Source organism: Gossypium hirsutum, chromosome D06 (genome assembly GCF_007990345.1).
Source record: "Gossypium hirsutum isolate 1008001.06 chromosome D06, Gossypium_hirsutum_v2.1, whole genome shotgun sequence".
Taxonomy (NCBI): Eukaryota; Viridiplantae; Streptophyta; class Magnoliopsida; order Malvales; family Malvaceae; genus Gossypium; species Gossypium hirsutum.
Genome location: NC_053442.1, coordinates 18,627,975 through 18,648,520, shown reverse-complemented (window position 1 = coordinate 18,648,520; position 20,546 = coordinate 18,627,975). Strand labels below are relative to the sequence as shown.

General features: G+C 34.8%; 1 protein-coding gene across 3 annotated transcripts; it reads left to right on the top strand.

Annotated features, from left to right (window-relative positions):
• Positions 1 to 1,699: 1,699 nt before the first annotated feature.
• LOC107901479 (beta-fructofuranosidase, insoluble isoenzyme CWINV1) lies at positions 1,700 to 20,509 on the top strand. Of its 3 annotated transcripts, XM_016827504.2 has the most exons (6): positions 17,820 to 18,152; positions 18,276 to 18,284; positions 18,480 to 19,330; positions 19,412 to 19,570; positions 19,662 to 19,991; positions 20,075 to 20,509. In XM_016827504.2, exons 1-6 carry the CDS (start codon positions 17,969 to 17,971, stop codon positions 20,285 to 20,287), a joined length of 1,746 nt encoding a protein of 581 aa, XP_016682993.1. In that variant the 5' UTR covers positions 17,820 to 17,968; the 3' UTR covers positions 20,288 to 20,509. The 3 variants fall into 3 exon arrangements, with proteins under 3 accessions (XP_016682995.1, XP_016682994.1, XP_016682993.1); XM_016827506.2 differs by lacking the exons at positions 17,820 to 18,152; positions 18,276 to 18,284 and adding an exon at positions 1,700 to 1,707; XM_016827505.2 differs by lacking the exon at positions 18,276 to 18,284 and having other exon boundaries at positions 17,818 to 18,152.
• Positions 20,510 to 20,546: the final 37 nt, after the last annotated feature.

The window sequence follows — 20,546 nt, the reverse complement described above, 5'->3', positions numbered from 1 at the left end:
TTTATGTATCTTATTATTATTATTTACTTAATTCTCATTGGTTGGGACACATCACTTATGAGTTAAGTAATTTTATTGGTTAGGTTATTATTTATTTTATTTTCTTAGATAATTTTAAAGAGTTTTATTAGGATTCAATTACTCTTGTAATTTGCCTATAAATAGGCTTGCTTTCTACACATTGGGAAGGATATATAAAAAAGAGAGTATTGTTTTCTTCCAAATTTGTGTGAGGTAATTTTTTGTGAGAGTAGAGTGATTCTTCTCTTGCTATTTAGTTTGGAGTTTGTTACTTTCGAGGGTATTTCGGAGTTACAAATATTCAAATTTCTTTCCCGTTCATCGGTGTTTCTAGAGGTTCTTCTTCTAGGGTTTCGTAGGGAGCCGCTCAATCATTGGCGTTTTTGGTTGCAAGTTAACCAAGGGTTCCATAGGGCAAATCTATCCTTTTATTATTATTATTTAACTAATTTTATTTATTCTCGTTTTTATTTCTAATTTGTGTTTCTCTTGTGTCTGGATCCGGGGTTCCGCATCAGTTGGTATCAATTCAGGCCATTCGGTGTTATTTTTGAAGCTAAAATCAAATCCGAAACGAGTCAAAATACCAAAAACACTTTTCATCAGTTTTGTCGATTCTCTTTTTTTTGAAGTTTGTTTTTGTTCTCCTCTTATTCTTTAAAAAAAGCAGAAAAAGGCAAAAAGCGCAAAAAAGAAGAAGCAAAAAGCGTAAAAAAAGTTGTCTACCTTTCATACGTAGGTTTCTTCTTTTCCTATTATTGTTCTTATTTTTATTTTTATTTTTATTTTTCCCAAAATCAATTTTTTTCCTTCTTCTTTTCTTGACTCAAGTATAATTAAAGTTTCAATTTTTGAAAATCTTAAGACACCAAACGTTTTCGATTTTTGTTGTTTTTAATTTGGGTAGAGTTTTCTTAAGTTTTCTTCTTATTAAAGCTTTTCTTTGACTCTAGAGTTAGGGATCGTTGTAGGTCTACGTTTTTTTTTGTTTCTCTTACGCTTTCTAACACTTTGTTTCTTCTTGTGTTAGCAGATATTAAAGGCAGGCACAATTCCTTCATCCGTGTAGCCTCCATTACAAATTGCCTCGTCAAGTTTATTGGCCTCTTAGAGCAATTAGGGTCTTCATTGTTTCTTTGAAGTTTGCACCTCTGTTATTTGATCTTGATTAGTAACCCTCTCCAAACATATTTACAAGTTTTGAATCATTCAGAGAGTTATTCTTTTGAGAGCTAACGAGTGAGGTTATTATTATTTTTTCTTTCTTGTTCCCGTTTGTTTGATCTTTCACAGATACCATGCCGCTCACTAGATCCCAAACTAGTAAAAATGAAGGGGATGAGCAAAAAAGAGAGAACGATCCTTTGGTCGAGTTGTTACAAAAAGAGATGAAAAAGTTGCAAACTCAATTCGAACATCGCATGACCCAGATGTTACAAGAGTAAAGGGAGTATCTTGATGCAAAACTTACAACTCAAGAGAGATACATTGCCGATAATTACAAGAAGTTGAACGAAGCCTTTATAAGACGATCAAATTTGCGTGATCAAACTTTTAAACGAAGGGAGGACCATGTTTTTGATGATGACTTTGAGTCCGAGTATGTACCTAGAGAAAGGTTGGAACGAAACAATGACACCCCCAAACCAAAATTTCCTTCTTTCTCAGGGAAGAATGATCCTAATGGTTACCTTGATTGGGAGGAAAAGATGGAAGTAGTCTTTGCTTGTTACAACTACTCTGCTGAGAAAAAGGTAACATACGTTGTCGCTGAGTTCATTGATTATGCACTAACATGGTGGAATAAATTATGTAAAAGCAGGATTCTTTATAGAGAGCAACCTGTTACTACTTGGGTTGAAATGAAGCGTATCTTGCGAAAACGATTTGTTCCACCATACTATTATCGAGAACTCCATCAAAGACTCCAACATCTTGTTCAAGGAGATAGATCTGTGGATGACTACTACAAAGAGATGGAGACTATTCAGATTAGAGCCAATCTTGTTGAAGAGGCTGAGGTGACTATGGCTAGATTCCTTGCCGGCCTAAAGCCTGAGATTGCAAATCGAGTTGAGTTACAACACTACATGGATATTGAAGAGATGCTTCAAACCGCACTCACCATTGAAAAGCAATTACGAAAGAAAGGGACAACGAGGGGTGCTAGTTCAGTTTCTAATCCTGCTTGGAGAGGAAATTGGCAAAAACAAGATGATAGATTGTAGAATGAGAGAGATGCACGGTTCAAGCCAAATGAGCCTAGAACTTACTCCAAAGATAGAGGTATGCCTAATTCATTTAAAGGTTCTACTTCTACTAATCGAGCTCCATCTTCTTCTTCTACTTCTCCTAATGCCATTAAGCAGCCAAAAGATATTACTTGTTTCAAATGCCAAGGAAGGGGTCACTATGCTCGAGAATGCCCTAATAAAAAGTCATTGGTGATTCGAGAAGATGGTGAGGTTGATTTTGAGTCTGATAACGAAGATGAGATGCCTCCTTTGGAAGATGCTGATGATGTGCATACTCATCATGAGTATGAAGAATACTTGGAGTATGGTGAGAAAGCACTTGTTGCTCGAAGGGCTTTAAATGTCCAGTTTAAAGAGGAAGGGTGCGAACAAAGAGATAACATTTTCCACACGAGATGTTTGATTGTTGGACAACCTAGTTCATTGATCATCGATAGTGGAAGTTGCACCAATGTGATGAGTTCTTCCCTTGTTGAGAAACTTGGCCTACCTTGTGTGAAGCATCCAATGCCATACCACTTGCAATGGCTGAATGATAGTGGGGAGGTAAAAGTATCTAAACAATACTTAGTTTCATTTTCCATTGGTAGATACTCTGATAAAGTTTTGTGTGATGTTGTTCCAATGCAAGCTGGGCACATATTACTTGGACGGCCATGGCAGTTTGATCGACGAGTAAATCATGATGGTTTCCTTAACCAATATACCTTTGTGTTCCTTGGAAAGAAGCTTACTTTGGCTCCACTTCCTTCTCAAGAAGTCTACAATGATAAACTCAAACTTGCTAGTGAGATGGGTAAGGGAAGTGAGGTAAAATCATTAAAAAAAGTTGAGAGTAAAGAGGCCCTTAGTGTTAAAAGCCAACTTAAAAGCCCAACATTGGTAAGTGATTGCACACACAAGTCACGAGATGAGAGAGTGAGTTTATTCGCTAGGTTTCGAGATATCAAATTTGCTCTTTGTACAAAACAAACATTTGTAATTATTAGGTTTAGAGAAAAATTTGTTTTGACTTACCCTAATACACATTTGCCTAGTTGTTTTTTTTATCTTTTGCAGGATTTTGAGGATGTATTTCCTTTTGAAATGCCTAAGGGATTACCTCCTTTACGAGGGATTGAACATCAAATTGACTTTGTGCCTGGTTCGAGTATTCTGAATAGACCAGTCTATCGAAGCAATCCTGAAGAAACTAAAGAGTTGCAAAGGCAAGTTGAAGATCTCTTAGAGAAAGGGTTGATTCATGAGAGTCTAAGCCCTTGTGCGGTCCCTGTACTTCTCGTCCCAAAAAAAGATGGTTCTTGGAGAATGTGTGTTGCTTGTCGTGCTGTCAACAAGATTACGGTAAAGTATCGATATCCAATTCCTCGATTAGATGATATGTTGGATGAGCTTAATGGTGCATGCATTTTCTCTAAAATTGACTTAAAAAGTGGTTACCATCAAATAAGAATGAAACAAGGTGATGAATGGAAAACTGCTTTTAAGACTAAGTATGGCCTGTATGAGTGGTTAGTCATGCCATTTGGCTTAACTAATGCTCCTAGCACATTCATGAGATTAATGAACCACATACTTAAACCTTTTTTAGGAAAATTTGTCGTTGTGTATTTTGATGACATACTGATTTATAGCAAAACTTTGAATGATCATGTTGGGCATGTTAAATTAGTATTGGATGTGTTAAGGCATGAACGACTCTTTGCTAATCTTGAAAAATGCACCTTTTGTATGGATAAGCTTGTTTTTTTGGGTTTTGTGATAAGTTCTACAGGAATTCGTGTGGATGAGGAGAAGGTAAAGGCAATTAAAGAATGGCCTATCCCTAAAACTGTTTCTGAGGTAAGGTATTTCCTTGGGTTAGCCGGTTTCTACCGCAGGTTTGTTCGTAACTTTTCCACAATTGCTTCACCTTTGATTGCACTTATTAAAAAGGATGTATCTTTTCATTGGACAGATAAACAAGAATTAGCATTTAATGAACTTAAAGATAAATTGTGTATAGGTGCCGTCCTCATGCAAGATAGTAAACCACTAGCCTACTTTAGTGAGAAACTTGGTGGAGCACATTTGAACTATTCGACCTATGATAAAGAGTTGTATGATAAAGAGTTGCACTAGAAGTTTGGCAACATTACCTTTTACCAAAGGAGTTTGTGATTCACACTGACCATGAATCACTTAAGCACTTAAAAGGACAAAGTAAGTTGAACAAGCGACATGCGAGGTGGGTTGAATTCATTGAATCTTTTCCTTATGTTATAAGGTATAAGAAAGGTAAAGATAATATTGTGGCTGATGCTCTATCAAAGAGGTACACTTTACTTAGTACTTTGCATACTAAGTTATTAGGTTTTGAGTATCTCAAAGATTTATATGCCACTGATTCTGATTTTGCAAGCATTTATGACGCATGTGAACATGGTGCATTTCACAAATTTTATAAGCATGATGGCTATCTTTTTCAAAATAATAGACTATGCTTACCAAAGTGTTCAATGCGAGAATTGTTGGTTCGAGAGGCTTATAGTGGTGGTCTTATGGGTCATTTTGGAGTCACTAAGACTTATGATGTTTTACATGAGCATTTTTATTGGCCTAACATGCAAAAACTTTTTGAGAAAATTTGCTCTACTTGCATTACTTGTAAACAAGCTAAATCCACTGTGATGCCTCATGGTCTATATACTCCTCTTCCTGTTCCTAGTTCACCTTGGACTGACATTTCAATGGATTTTGTAATAGGTTTACCAAGGACAAAGCGTGAACGAGATAGCATCTTTGTGGTTGTGGATCGATTTCTAAAATGGCTCATTTCATTCCATGCCATAAGACTGATGATGCAACCCATGTTGCCGATCTATTTTTCCGTGAAGTTGTGAGATTACATGGAATCCCAAGGACTATCGTTTCCGATAGAGATGCAAAATTTCTTAGTCACTTTTGGAAGGTGTTATGGGGTAAGTTAGGTACTAAACTACTTTACTCTACTACATGCCACCCTCAAACTGATGGTCAAACCGAGGTGGTAAATCGTGTTTTGGGATCTTTGCTTAGATCCATAATAGATAAGAATGTTAAATCTTGGGAAGAATGGATACCCTATGTTGAGTTTGCTTATAATCGTTCTGTTCATTCTTCCACAGGTTTTACTCCTTTTGAGATTGTATATGGCTTTAATCCACTTACTGTTTTAGATTTTCTTCCTTTACCTTTGAATGAGATTGCTAATTTAGATGGTGAAAGGAAAGCTGATTTAGTGAAAAAGATCCATGAGAAGGCTCGTAAAGCCATTAAGAAAAAGAATGAGTCCAATACACATCGAGCTAATAAAGGGCGAAAGCAAGTCTTGTTTGAACCTGGAGATTGGGTATGGGTGCATATGAGGAAGGAACGATTTCCTTCTAAGAGAAAGAATAAACTTGATGCACAAGGAGATAGACCATTCCAAGTACTCGAGAAAATAAATGACAATGCTTATCGCATCGATCTTCCTGGTGAGTATAGTGTTAGTGCTACTTTCAATGTTTCTGATCTTTCTCCTTTTGAATTTGATGTAGGTTCAGATTCGAGGACGAATCTTCTTGAAGAGGGGGAGAATGATACGAGACAAAGAGGTGACACTCAAGGGGTTGTTTTTCCTTGTGGTCCAATCACTCGAAGTAAGGCACGACAATTAAAATCAAAGATGAATGCTTTTGTCCAAGACTTTGTTGCTACAAATTTAAGTCATCATGTTCGTGACGTTGACAAATACGGGAATGCAATTCACTGGACCAATCTTAGAATAGTGAAAGCCCATAAATTGGTGGATTAATCTTTTATGTATCTTATTATTATTATTTACTTAATTCTCACTGGTTGGGACACATCACTTATGAGTTAAGTAATTTTATTGGTTAGGTTATTATTTATTTTATTTTCTTAGATAATTTTAAAGAGTTTTATTAGGCTTCAATTACTCTTGAAAGAGTTTTATTAGGATTCAATTACTTTTGAAATTTGCCTATAAATAGGCTTGCTTTCTACACATTGGGAAGTATATATAAAAAAGAGAGTATTGTTTTCTTCCAAATTTGTGTGAGGCAAATTTTTTTGAGAGTAGAGTGATTCCTCTCTTGCTTTTTAGTTTGGAGTTTGTTACTTTCGAGGGTATTTCAGAGTTACAAATATTCAAATTTCTTTCCCATTCATCGGTGTTTCTAGAGGTTCTTCTTCTAGGGGTTTCGTAGGGAGCCGCTCAATCATTGGCGTTTTTGGTTGCAAGTTAACCAAGGGTTCCATAGGGCAAATCTATCCTTTTATTATTATTTAACTAATTTTATTTATTCTCATTTTTATTTTTAATTTGTGTTTCTCTTGTGTCTAGATCCGGGGTTCCGCATCAACCCTTTCCACAGTCAAATCCACATTACTCGTATCATGCAAATATGCCACATATGCATCACAACCTTTACAAATTAGCTTTTTAGCTACAAGACTGAATATTACATTAGAGAGGTAATCTCTACGCTTGCCAACCATTACAACTTCCACATCATCTCCAACCTTAAAAGTCACTCTCTTAGATTTACAATCTAATCCAACTCGATGCTCCACCAACCAATCCATACCCAAAATCAGGTCAAACTCCCCAAATGAAAACTCCATCAAATCTACTGGAAATACAAACCTTTGAACCTTAAGTAGACACCTCCTATACACTTTACTGACTCGGACAAGCTGGCCCAAAAGACTAATCACAAAAAGCTCACAACTAGTGTCCTCAACCAAAATCCCCAGATATCCTGATACGCTACTAGATATATAAGAGTATGTAGAATCACAATCAATTAATGCAAAATAGGATAAAGAGTGTATAGCGAACATATTGGTAATCACATCAACAGCATCCCTGTCCTCACGGCACCTCACCGCATAAACTACGGCTAGCTGCCTAGCCTCAACCTGACGCGCACCTCTGCTCGGTGCTCTCTGACCCCGTTCAACACCATTACCCCCTCTCATCTGACCACGTCCCCTAGTAGGCTGCTGTACAACCCTTTGAGGCTGAAATTGACCTTAAATCGGAGCCTTCACCAGCTCAACCATATGGGGGAACTTGCCAATCTTATATTCAGTATACCCATATATATAACATGCCCTAATCCTCCTCCAACACTCACCTCGGATGGCGTCTATTACAGAATCCACAATTCGGTACCTACTCAACTCTGACAACAGGCTCAACTCTAGCAACTGGCTCTGCCTATGGAGGCCTCTCATACTTGGCCTGCTTCACAGGCCGTTGAGAAGAACTAAAAGGACTCGAATCCCTCTTATTCTTATTATGATTCCTCTCCATTTCCCTCTTCTCACGCTTAATGCGCTTAACCTCTTCCATAATTTTTTTCTTGTCAACCAAGACTGCAGAGACCCGCTCTTTCTATGGAGCTATCAAAACCCTAAGGTCATACCTCAAACCTTCCTCAAAATGGATACTCTTATCGTAGTCAGTAGCCACCAAACCACGAGCATACCTACTCAATCTCAAGATTATGGACTAATACTCAGCCACCGATCTATTCCCTTGAGTTAGCCCCACAAACTTGTGTCCATGGGCCTCAACATAGCTTGCCCCCACATACTTACTCTAGAAGGCACTCCGAAAGTAATCCCATGTCAACTGCTTAGGTTGAGTGCCCTCCTCCATCATCAACAACCACTTGTATGCCTCCTCGAGAAGTAAGGATACTGCACCCTTCAATTTCTACTCAAAGGTGCAATCTAAACCATTCATTATCTTTTTTGTGGCCTATAACCAATATTCAACCATAGTCAGGGCGATTCCAGTAACGCCCCTAAACAGTTTAGCTTCATTGGACTGGAGTCGTTCAGCTACTGATCCTAGGTTCCCAGATCCAGTATGGGTCTCAGCAACACTCTCCAAAACCTTTAAAATTTCCTAGGACAGTGCATCATCCCCGGCAGTATGAGTCCTAGACCAAGTCCTAGTAGTCGGTGTTCCTACGGTTTTACTCATATCCAATTGAGGTATACTGCCCATTGAAGATGACTCGACTCGAGCCCCCTGACGGCAACTACCGCGCCCACAGGTACCACATCCTCGGGATCCATGAGTATTCATGATCTTATCTACAATTTCAAAATTTTATGCATCAGTTTAAGTTTTAAACTGTTATTTTAAAATTTTATCGGAAGTACTTATCAGTATTTAGAGAGTGTGTTATTGCATTACAATCTCTAAAGGCAACTACTTATACTAAAGTACCACATCTACAAGTATATCTAAAGCATATCTAAAGTTTAGAGTCTTACTTGGATCGACGCTAAAGTCTTGGTTTCACTTTCCAAAAATTCAAGGGTCATTTTAGTAACATTCCAATTTAAAACAACAGTTTATTTCTTAAAAATTTTGGACCTAAAATGCACAGGCCGAGTTTTGAAAACTGGCTTTAATACCACCAAATTAACACCCCAAAACCATCCTAGACGTTACAGTCAGATTGTGGAGGTTATATCGTACATGAAAACACTAACCTTATATTTTTATGAAAACCCACTATCAGCGTAAATAAAGCTGATTTGAATAACTCTTTAAAAATGCATCAATTCCCAATAACTCGCGAGTACTTTAAGGAAAACCATGTTAAATAGTTTTACTTAAAAATCCATTTTACTTAAATCATTTGTGAGATAAAACATTCTAGCGATTTTTCGACAAAATTTGGCAGCAGACACATTATAGCAAATTGGTCTTGTTTACCTTTAGAATATTGTTAGTCATTTTGTTTTAAACAGTAATTAAAAACCAAAACTTTAACAAAAAAATTTACCAAAATAGATTCTAATGTCCCGAACAAAATTAAAATGTCCAAAGTCTGAAAAAGTCCATAAAAATGAAAGTTCGTAACATACTAAACCCAAAAGCGTGAAAATCGAGCTCCAATGTCGCCGTCCAATCCTAAGTCTGAGGTTCACCTGAAAACAAAAAACAAACACTTAAGCTTAACACCTAGTGTGTGATTTGGCCCACAAAACGTGGTAAATATATATAAATATCAGAGTACAAAATAGCATAACAGATTTCAAATTAGAGCATATCTTATATCGTATCTTATCAAATCATATTTCATATCATGTTGTACCATATTTCATATATTATCATATCATATCCCATATTATACCATAACATATCATATCATATCCTACCCCATCCGCTACATACCATCTTCGTCCAACCAATCACACCAATTAGGACTACAGGAGTCCATCCATCCAATCATACCAATATGTAGTGGTATGCCACTCATAAACATGCAACTGAGCTGCCAGACAAGAATCTTGTCATCTAGTCGCCATAGTTGCAATAAAAACTGCCATAAAGCACTTCTTCCATCATATCATATCCAACCCCAAAACATAAGCATAATCATAAAATCGTAAACACATACTTATACCATAAGTCCTACGACATGCATACACACATGTTTTCTTAAGAGATCATAGTGTAGCATATAGGTTTTTTTACACAACCAAACTTACTCAACATTTTTTTTCTAAGCTTACCCTTGTGTATTTACGAACTAAAACTTACTCTTTTTCGGGCCTATATGATACCTACGGACCCTATTTTCGAGTTCCTTATTCGCCCTCTAAATGGTCCTTCAAATTGGCCCAAAAGGCCCACATGGCCCAAAGAGTTAGCTAGTGTGATCTACATGGCCTACCAACATGGGTTGAAAAATCACACACGATCGTGTGCTCCACACTACCTGACACACGATCTATCACACGACCTACCACAATCACACACGGCTAACCACACAGCCATGGGGCGTATATGGTCTGGCACACGGCCAACCACACAGTCGTGTGGCGCACACGACCGTGTGGCGCTAGGTAGTTTCAAAAATAGCTTTTATTTTGTAATTTTCTCGAGTTTCAAGTGATAATTCAATTAGTTTCACACACCTGATTGTTGATATGATAAACCACACGTCTGGAACTCACGAAACCTATATTCGTTTGGTAAATTATACTAATTAACCATAAAAAAATCTATCCAAAAATAGCATACACTTATCAAAATTTCAGTCCCCAAAACCAAAATCGAGTTCCTACCACTCGAAGAACAGCATCCGAAGCGAGACTACTTCGTTAAAGGTATTCGATCTTCCAACCCTTCGTCTAACCAACAATCATAGGAACATTTAACATATAATAGAATGGGCTAAAACACAAACGAAATCTCGAACCACAAACAAAATACAACTAGGAGTAGCAGAAAATAACAACCAAAACTTACACTATTGATGAACTAAAATCACAACAGGCAATCAACGTAGTCCCAAAATAAACCAAAGGTAACGAGCAAGAAATAAACCAAGAAGAACAAAAGAATGTCACAAGAAAAATGAAAGAAAAGAAAAGAAGAAAATGGGGAAAATATGATGAGAAAGGAAAAAAACGTGAAATCAAGATAGAGAGAAGTGAACAGTTATCAAATTGAGGGAAAATAGGAAATTTTGTGTAGAAATTAAATATAATTTGCATTAAACTCAACAACCCTCAAAGGCAAGGAGCCAAAAATATTCCAACTCGCGCAACGTGGGATCCAAACACAAAAATCAAAGGTAAGCTAATACCTTACCACTGAACCAACAAGCTAATTCTTGTCACAACCCAACGTGAAATAAATAATAATCCCTAAAGCTCAAGGTTAACATAAATCTAAAATAAATAGGAAAATTCAAAATGCGGGAATTGAACTCAGGACCTAAAACAAACTTTTAAGGCACTTAGCTAACACACCAAACCAAATTATTTAACATGCTTGTAGAAATTAAAACTAAGATATTTCTGCCCATGCCAATCTCTTTTTAGATTGCTCCCTGAGTGAGATGGTGTTGCAAGATGGATCTTGGAACTTGGATCTCTTTCGACTTTGGCTGTCAGAGAATATTGTTAGGCGTATTGTAAGTATTCCCCCATCCTTTATCTAGGCCAAATAAGATTATTTGGACACGTTTAAAGGCGGGATCTTTTTCTATCAAAAACGCCTTTTGGTATTTAAAAGAAAATTCTTAGAACCCCACAGATGAGTTTTGAAAAGTTACGTGGAAGTTTCAGGGACCATAAAGAGTCAGGCTTTTTTATTTGGCTTACTTTTAAACAAAGACTACTCACTAACATGGAACGTGTTCAGCGTGGAGTTGGGAGCAACAGTTCTTACCCACTTTGTAGTCATGATACATAGGATATTTTGTATGTGTTACGTGATTGTTCAACAACAAAGGAGGTGTGGAGGCAAGTCTTTCCAAATAACCAACAGGACAACTTTTTTTTCCGTGAATTTACAAACTTGGCTAAACTCCAATCTTTGTTGTTTCACAAAAGTGACTAGAAAAGAGATAACTTGGTCCTGTCTTTTCAGATTAATTACTTGGCGCATATGGAAGAATAAGAACCTTTTTATTTTCTATGGCATCTCTTGGAGTGTCCTTGAGATTGTTAAATTCCCTATTCATGGACACAATAGTATGAGTGGAATCATTATGGGGATAAGTCAAATGTCCATATCTCTAATCCTCTGAGCACCTTGTTAGAGAATTGGATACACTTGTTCATTGATGGAGAAGTTGATCAAGGGTCTAGAGTAGCGCCTGCTGGTGTAGTATTGCTAGATCAAAATAGGAATTAGATTTTCAGCTTTAATCATTTTCTCGGAAAGTGCAACATCTTTGAGGTATTTTGAATGGCATGATTACGTCGCTTAGTAATGGTTTTAATAGAGTTGTGATTCACACAAATAATTTGGAAGTAGTCCAAACTTTATAGGATAATTTATTGGGAGACTTGAGCATTATAATTCTCAAGAGAGTCCAAAAGATAATGAACACGGAAGGGCGTTGGTTGATTCGACATGTTCCTAGAGAAGACAATCATATTGCGGACTATTTGGCTAAATTGAGCTCAGAAGGGAGGATATGTAACAGCCCGATTTTGGGTCTAGTCAGAACAGTGGTTTTGGGACCACAAATCCGACGAGGAAAAATGTAATGGCCTGAATTTTCAAAGGTGTCGGAACGGTGATTCGAGATCACTAAATTGGACAAATGGGTAGAAAATATTATTAATTTAGTGAGTATAAGTTAAATGTGAAGTTAGGAAAATTTTTAAAATAGTGAATAGTACACTAGAAATAAATATTAAAATAATTAGAATCGAAAATTAGGTATTGAGACCTCGGGGATTTTAAACCGAGCCATAAATATTTTTAAAAATATTTATGTAGTGTTAAAAAGTTAGTATTAAAGTTTCGTTAAGAAATTTTAAAGTTCCGATAATTAATTGAACAAAAAGGACTAAATTGTAACAAATGCAAAATTATGGGAAATGATTAAATAGCTTAAATGATAAAAGGAAGAGGGCTTAAAAGGAAAATAGACACAAGGTCTATTTGGGCTGGACGGCAAAAGCATGAAATCAGCAACAAAGTAAGGAGAATTAAGGGAAAAATTGGAATATTGCAAAATTTACTTAATAAAGTTAGGACCAAAGTGGAATTATCTAGATTTCTCTTTATTTTTCTGCATTCTCATCAGCAAAAACACCATAAAGGGTTTCCTTAAGCTGGTTCTTCTTATTTTTACTGCAGGTAAGTTCAATTCTTGATTATTTCTTGAAAATTTTGTGTTTTTTGTGACTTTTACAACTAGGCTCACTTATTGTATTCATTAGTTTTTGATTCTATGAAAGAAGTTGAAAGTTGCTATGAATACATGCTGGAAGTATATGAAGATTTAGCATGGAATTAGAGCTTTAAATTGTTCATATGCTGATTTTATTGAAAGAATTGAATAGAAAGTGAATGTTTGGGACCTAATAGTAAAAGAGTTTGAAGATAGAGTTATATGTGGAAATTCTGAATTTCAATAGTTGTGAAACAACTTATAATGTCTAGGTAAAGAATTAATTGAGAAAATTAAATTAATTGAGGGGTTAATTGAGAAAGGACCGAATTGTATAAACTGTGAAATTTAGGGCAAAAAGGAAATCAACATTTTGCACTAAAACAGTTTTGGACAGCAGCAGTAGTATAACTTTGAAAAATCACCAAAAATTGTGGGAATTTAATTAGAGGGTGAATAAAATATGAAATTAAATCTAATTGAGTCTAGTTTCTCATAGAAGAAAAGGTGTAAGCAATGTAATTGTAAATCATGAGATATAATAAATTTTGTGAGACAATGTCAGAATGATTTCGGGTTCCCTTGTTCTGACTTTGGAAAATCATAAAAAATTGAAGAAAAATAATTATGAGTTATAATTTATATGATTAGAATCCTTAATGAGTCTATTTTCAAAGGAAATAAACGGAAACATCATCTGAATTCTGTATAATTAGATAATTCATTTTTAGTGAAGAGTGATCGGAACTGTCAGACAGCAAAACAGGAGAAACTTTAAAGAATAAAATGTACTATTTGGCTGAACCAAAAATTCTTAAAATTTAATGGTAAGAATTTATGTGAGTCTAGTTTTAGGGAAAATTAATGGATCTTAATTTGGAGCTCTGTATCTCCGGATAAAAATAATTTAGTGACTTTGACTCGGATAAACAGCTTTGAATATACATGTGAGTAAATAGTGAAATTATAGCTAGTGTTGTTTAAGTGTGTTATACACATTAAGGATGTGGAATGGAGAGGAGGAGGAGGAAAAATTGGGAAATATATGAATGATTTGTGTATAATTGGTCATATGCTTAATTATAATTGATAAACGATGAAATAGAAATGATGCATATATTTGTGCAGTATTGGTCATAGTTGAAGCTCATGTGGGAAAATAAAGTTTATAGTACGTGTGTATTGTATTTTTGGTATATGATTTGGCATGAAGTAATGTCGTGAATGGGTATTGAATTAACACATGTTGGAAAGTTTGATATATGAATAAATATTGTGATCATGAAAGGGGTGGTAAGGTTTAAATTATGAAATCTTTAGTGAAATGGTTTATTATGTGATTATTTCCAAAAAGAATTATGTTTTAATGTACTAGTTTGCGACTATGGTTGAATGATATGTTTATATCTTGTGTGATGTGCATAGGAAACGGGTGTGGAAAGGTAATGAAATAGTAAGTTCATATGGCTGAAAATTAATGATTAAATGTTAAATTCATGAATTATATAATGTATGATGAGATATATTTATTGTTGAAATGAGAATAAAATAAACATGCGAAAACTGAATAAATGATCAAATTGAGCGGAACGTCGGATTTGAGTACTTCTGATCAGTGACAAAGTGATAAGTGGTAGCTTTAGCTACACTTATCTGATCAAGTGACAAAGTGATAAGTGATAGCTTTAGCTACACTTATCTGATCAAGTGACAAAGTGATAGCTTTAGCTACACTTATCTGATCAAGTGACAAAGTGATAAGTGGTAGCTTTAGCTACACTTATCAGATCAAGTGACAAAATGATAAGTGGTAGCTTTAGCTACACTTATCTGATCAAGTGACAAAGTGATAAGTGGTAGCCTAGCTACACTTATCTGATCAGGGACAAGTGATAAGTGATCATATGTAAGACCATAGTTATACTATGGCAAAGTGGAAGTGAAGTACTCAATTTTCCGTAACCGTTCTCTAATTTGATTAAGGATGGTAAGTGACAAATGGGCCCAAAAGAATTAAAGTAAATGGTTAAGTGGTAGTGTATTTATACCAGGATGATGTTGTTATTTTAAAGTGACATTTTCATTGCAAAATTGAGAATTTCATAAATGTGTTATTGAATGGTATAATCGATTTGAGTTAAATGGTAAGTATGTATTAGTGTTGAACTTAATGTCATTGAGTTGTACGTGAATTAAATGGAAATTGCTAGTGATATGATTTAAATTGTGAGCATGAGAAATTGCAAATTGAATGGAATGGAGATGAAGCATTGAATTGCATGAGTATGTATCGGGTCTCGTAGGCCCTAATTATTATGATTATAATATTTTGAGGATATATTGTGAAAAGTTATAGAAGCATGTTAATTATTTTGAAAGTTTTAATTTAGATGAAATTTTATAACGCTGTTAAATACGTTTACAAGTGTATGTGTTTTAGTAATGTCTCGTACTCTATTCCGGTGTTGGATACGGGTAAGGGGTGTTACAGGATAAGTCTCCAAGTTTATGACCAGTGTCCTCATGTTTCCTCAAAAATTCTCATTCAAGATAAAGCTAAAGGAGCAATTGATCAAATAAATATGATGTAATCTTTGTTTAATTTTTTTGTTTCACAAAAAAAAAACCTATTTCAAGCTTACAAGCATATCACCTACCATATGTATGATCACATCCTTTTTTAAGTCCACTTCAATAAACAACTTTATAACAACCCCACCATGCAATATAACACTTTTAGGGACCACTAGCACTCCGACCATAACAACAAATTAAAATAACACCATTTGTAATGTATACAACCATTTGTTTGGCTCCTATCTCTATCTTCAATATATATATATATATATACATTCCCGCATGCAACAAAGCACTTTTTGGGATCAGTAGCATTCGGACCACTCAAGTGAAATAGAACCAATTATACATTTACAACACAATTTTTATCACAGATGTTTCATCATCTACTTGTCTTCGTTTTTTTGTACTAACAGAAGCGGCTTAGGTTTCATTTTTAAAAGGATTGGATTAGAACTCCGACTGGGTATGGTTTTCTAGCTTTAAGTTTCTAAATAAATTAAAATTAGGTTTGAGATTTGGGGATTAGAATTTTGAAAGGATTTTAAATTTTAAGATTAAACTCTTTATTAGTCTCTATATTTTTTAAATGTTGTGGATTTAGTCCTTATATTTTAATTTGATCAATTTTAGTCTCCGTACTTCTTGAATTGGTTAATTTTAGTCCATGTACTTTTTAAAATTTGAAAATTTATCCCTGACCCAAACAGTATCCGTTAGACCCGCTAGGTTAGATTCAATTACTAGTCCAACATTATACGTACAATTGTAGATTTAGCTCATATTTTTCAATTGGATCATTTTAGGTCTCAAATTTTGAAATTTCAATCTTTATACAAATGACAATCATTAATTCATTAATAGAAATTTTAATAAGTAATATGTGAAAATAACATGTTGAAATAATATTATACATATGATAATATGTTTAACGCATCAAATTTTGAAAATTAATTTCACGAATTTAACAATTATCATGACTTTAGGGTTATAACTACAGCAAAAAGATGTATTTTCACCTAAATGCAAAAGTTTGCATTTAAGTAGTTTTTGACTTTTGCGTTTTGAAGTAAAAATATCAAAATATTCTTATTTATATTAACTATTTAAAATGCACTTAAATATTTAGATTAATTTATATTTTATGTTTCATTATATTAAATTATTTAAATATCATCTATTATTATATTAAATTATTTAACTATTCAATAAAAAAGTTATTTAACTATACTTTATAATTATGTTAAATTATTTAAATATCATTTTAATTATATTTAAATTTTTGTAATATTTTTTATCATTAATTTTACAAATAATTTATATTAACTAGAAATTCTGTCACACGCATATGCATGTAGAAACCACAAATTTAGTACACAAATAAACAAACTAATCATAAGAACACATGAAATATATATGATATTAAAATAAAAAAATAGATTAAATTGTGAGTAAAACAAAATTTTAACACTTAAATATATTATATTAACACTATTAAATGCACTACAATTGTTTATTATGGTGTTGTCATCAATTGTGAGTTAGTATGAGTTGACTTGTGACACTAACTTAATCGATGATATTATCTATAAACACAAATTTGATAAGACAAAACAGTTTATGTTAAAAGTTATTTTTTTTTAGCTTACTCAAGAATTATTGTTGTAATGGTAAAGAATTTGTTTATAAATCCATTGAATATGAGTTCAGTCTTTAGATATGTTAATTTTATTTCTTTTATTTAAAAACTATATAAAAGTATGAAAAGACAAAATGACCACCAAAATAATAGTAATAATCATTTGATAAAAGAGTATATTAGTCATTTTCTAACATAGAGTTTTATTAATAATATAGAATCTTAAAAATATTTAAATATATTTTATGTTTCAAAATATCAAATTATTTAAATTAAATAAAATTTATTTTGTAATATCATGTTTAAATTCAAGGTTTTAACTTCTCACAGTAATTTTTTACAGTAATAAATAACACTTGAAATTAACAAACCACACTTTTCAAAAGCATTTTAAATTTATGAAAGAAGTAGTAGGGACTAAAGCATCATTAGACCCATTTGAATAGACAGATAATATAAATAAAGCTAACCGTAAGAGGCACGACACGTGTTGTATTTCTTGTGTTTTTCGTCATATAGGTGTTGTTGATGTATTGAAATGGATAAGTTGCATTAATCAGAGTATTAAATTCATTAAACCTGGTTACCAAAAAGAAATTTTCGTCAAACCTGTCTCTATTGCTATTCAAAGTTTTATACCGACCGGCACTTTGTCCCATTTTCATCAATAAAATTAAAGTCGACTTTGCAAGACCATAAGATGATTCAATCTGACCTTCGAAAACTTCTTTCAGTATTTTAGTATCTTCATAGGAAGTATATAGCAACCCATTGAGCCATTGATGACTGACCTGAAACTGAAGGTTACAATGGATTTATCTGTTGTTTTGGTCGTAGGCTTCTGCTTTGTGTTGCTTGGGAATGGAGTTCAATCTGATAGAGATGATAAAAAGCTTCAATCTCTTCCACAGGATCAGCCTTATAGAACTGGTTACCACTTTCAGCCTCCCAAAAACTGGATGAATGGTTTGTTTCCTTACAACTGTGGTTTACGGTCTTTATCCCCTGTTATAGAGAGTTGACTTTGTCTTTGTTCTGTGTGTGTGTGTTTTACATGTAATCTTCAAATGGGAACTTATGGCACTGCAGATCCTAATGGTAAAACTTTTTGTTTCTCCTGGTTATGCTTTTCATGTGTTACATGTTCTTCATTTGTTCTATGTATTGATTACTAGAAGGCTGAAAGTTCATTTCAGATATTCATGGAACTCTTCATATGAACAAACAAAGTCCCACCATTTAATTTTGTAATAGAAGTATGCAAATCTTCTAAAATGGATACATCTACCTCAGGTCCCATGTACTACAAGGGAGTTTACCATCTGTTCTATCAATATAATCCATATGCTGCAGTGTGGGGCACCATAACATGGGCTCATTCAATATCATATGATCTTGTCAACTGGATTCATCTTGATATTGCACTTTCTCCTGATGATCCTTTCGATATCAACGGCTGCTGGTCAGGCTCAACCACGTTCCTTTCCGGGGGAAAACCAGTCATTTTATATACTGGAGGTGTTACCATGAACCGCCAAGTTCAAAACTTGGCTGAGCCGAAAAACTTATCTGATCCTATGCTAAGGGAATGGGTGAAATCATCTCATAATCCTATAATCACCCATGTTGATGGTATGGACTCAGAGAACTTTAGGGATCCTACAACTGCTTGGCAAGGTCCTGATGGATTATGGAGGGTCTTAGTTGGGAACGAGATGAATAGCCACGGAAGGGCACTGCTGTATCGAAGTCGAGATTTTGTTACATGGACACAGAGTAAAGAACCTATTCACTCGTCCACAAGGACTGGCATGTGGGAATGTCCTGATTTCTATCCAGTTTCCCTTGATGGAAAAAATGGAGTTGACACCTCTTCACTTGACAAATTCACAAAACATGTTCTCAAGGCAAGCTTCAACAGCAGCGATCACTATGTACTAGGAAATTACACGACCGTGACAGATAATTTTTCGGTTGACACTGATTTCTTGGAGAATGGTTCAGATTTACGATACGATTATGGTAACTTCTATGCTTCTAAGACATTTTTCGACAGCGCCAAGAAGAGAAGGATCTTGTGGGCCTGGGTACAAGAGTCTGACAGTACAACAGATGACATCAAGAAAGACTGGTCTGGTCTACAGGTAATATAACCTTTAATCCTACTAGTCACAAAATACGTTGAAGATTCCATGTTTTCTAACAATGGTGATGTTTGTTTTCAGTCATTTCCTCGAAGCATTCTACTTAGTAAAACTGGTAAGCAATTGATTCAGTGGCCGGTGGAAGAGATTGAAAAGCAACGTACCGTAAATGTCAGCTTCAAGAACAAGGAACTTAAGGGTGGATCTGTACTTCAAATCTCAGGCATTACAGCTTCTCAGGTGTAGCTTTATTTCTCAATTGTACATAATGCCCAGGAATCTCATAAAAGTGAAAGATTGAGTTAACCATCTTGCCTTCATGCTGCTAAAGGCCGATGTCGAAGTTTCCTTCAATTCGTCCAACTTAAAGGAGGCTGACTTATTGGATCCAAGTTGGGTTGATCCTCAACTGCTCTGTAGTCAGAAGACAGCATCGGTTGGAGGCAATATTGGACCATTCGGAATACTGGCTTTAGCTTCAAAGGACTTGACAGAGCAAACCTCAATCTTCTTTCGCGTTTTCAGAAGTAATGACAAGTATGTAGTGCTCATGTGCAGTGATCAAAGCAGGTCATCTCTAGAGGAAGGACTCAAAAAGACCATTTATGGAGCTTTCATTGACATAGACCCTCTTAATGAGATGATTTCACTGAGAAGTCTTGTATGTTATATTTGCTTTAACACTTCATTAATAACATTTCAAAGTTTTCTATAGACTGATGCAATTGGATTCCTAAATTGCAGATAGATCATTCTATTGTGGAGAGCTTTGGTGGGGAAGGAAGAGCTTGCATCACTGCCAGAGTTTATCCCAAGCTGGCCATAGATAACCAAGCCTACCTATATGCATTCAACAATGGCACTTTTGATGTCAATATCTCAACCCTCAATGCTTGGAGTATGAAGAAAGCTCAAATAGTTTCTTTCACAAAAAGAAGAAAGCCACATCTGAACTGAAACAAGCAAATAGAACCATATTTATAACTTTTCCTCCAATTTCCAGTCGCCCATTTCATCAAACACATTGCTAGTGAAACCTCTTGAATTATCTCATCTTTTCTCCACCTTTCATATGTAGAATTTTACAAATTATGGGTGTCATCAATTACCTATAACAGAAGGCAAATGGGACACCCTTTTTTACATGTATTGGCTTCTGTTAACAGCTCTTCGAAGGCATCATCTTCCAATCTATCTTCAAAGTTCTATCTAACAC

Excerpts from the sequence above, each read along its gene's own strand:
- LOC107901479 (XM_016827504.2), top strand. The coding sequence starts at position 17,969 with ATGACTGACCTGAAACTGAAGGTTACAATGGATTTATCTGTTGTTTTG. Across the intron at positions 19,571-19,661 it reads CAGGCATTACAGCTTCTCAG|GCCGATGTCGAAGTTTCCTT; the intron begins GTGTAGCTTTAT and ends ATGCTGCTAAAG. Across the intron at positions 19,992-20,074 it reads TGATTTCACTGAGAAGTCTT|ATAGATCATTCTATTGTGGA; the intron begins GTATGTTATATT and ends CCTAAATTGCAG.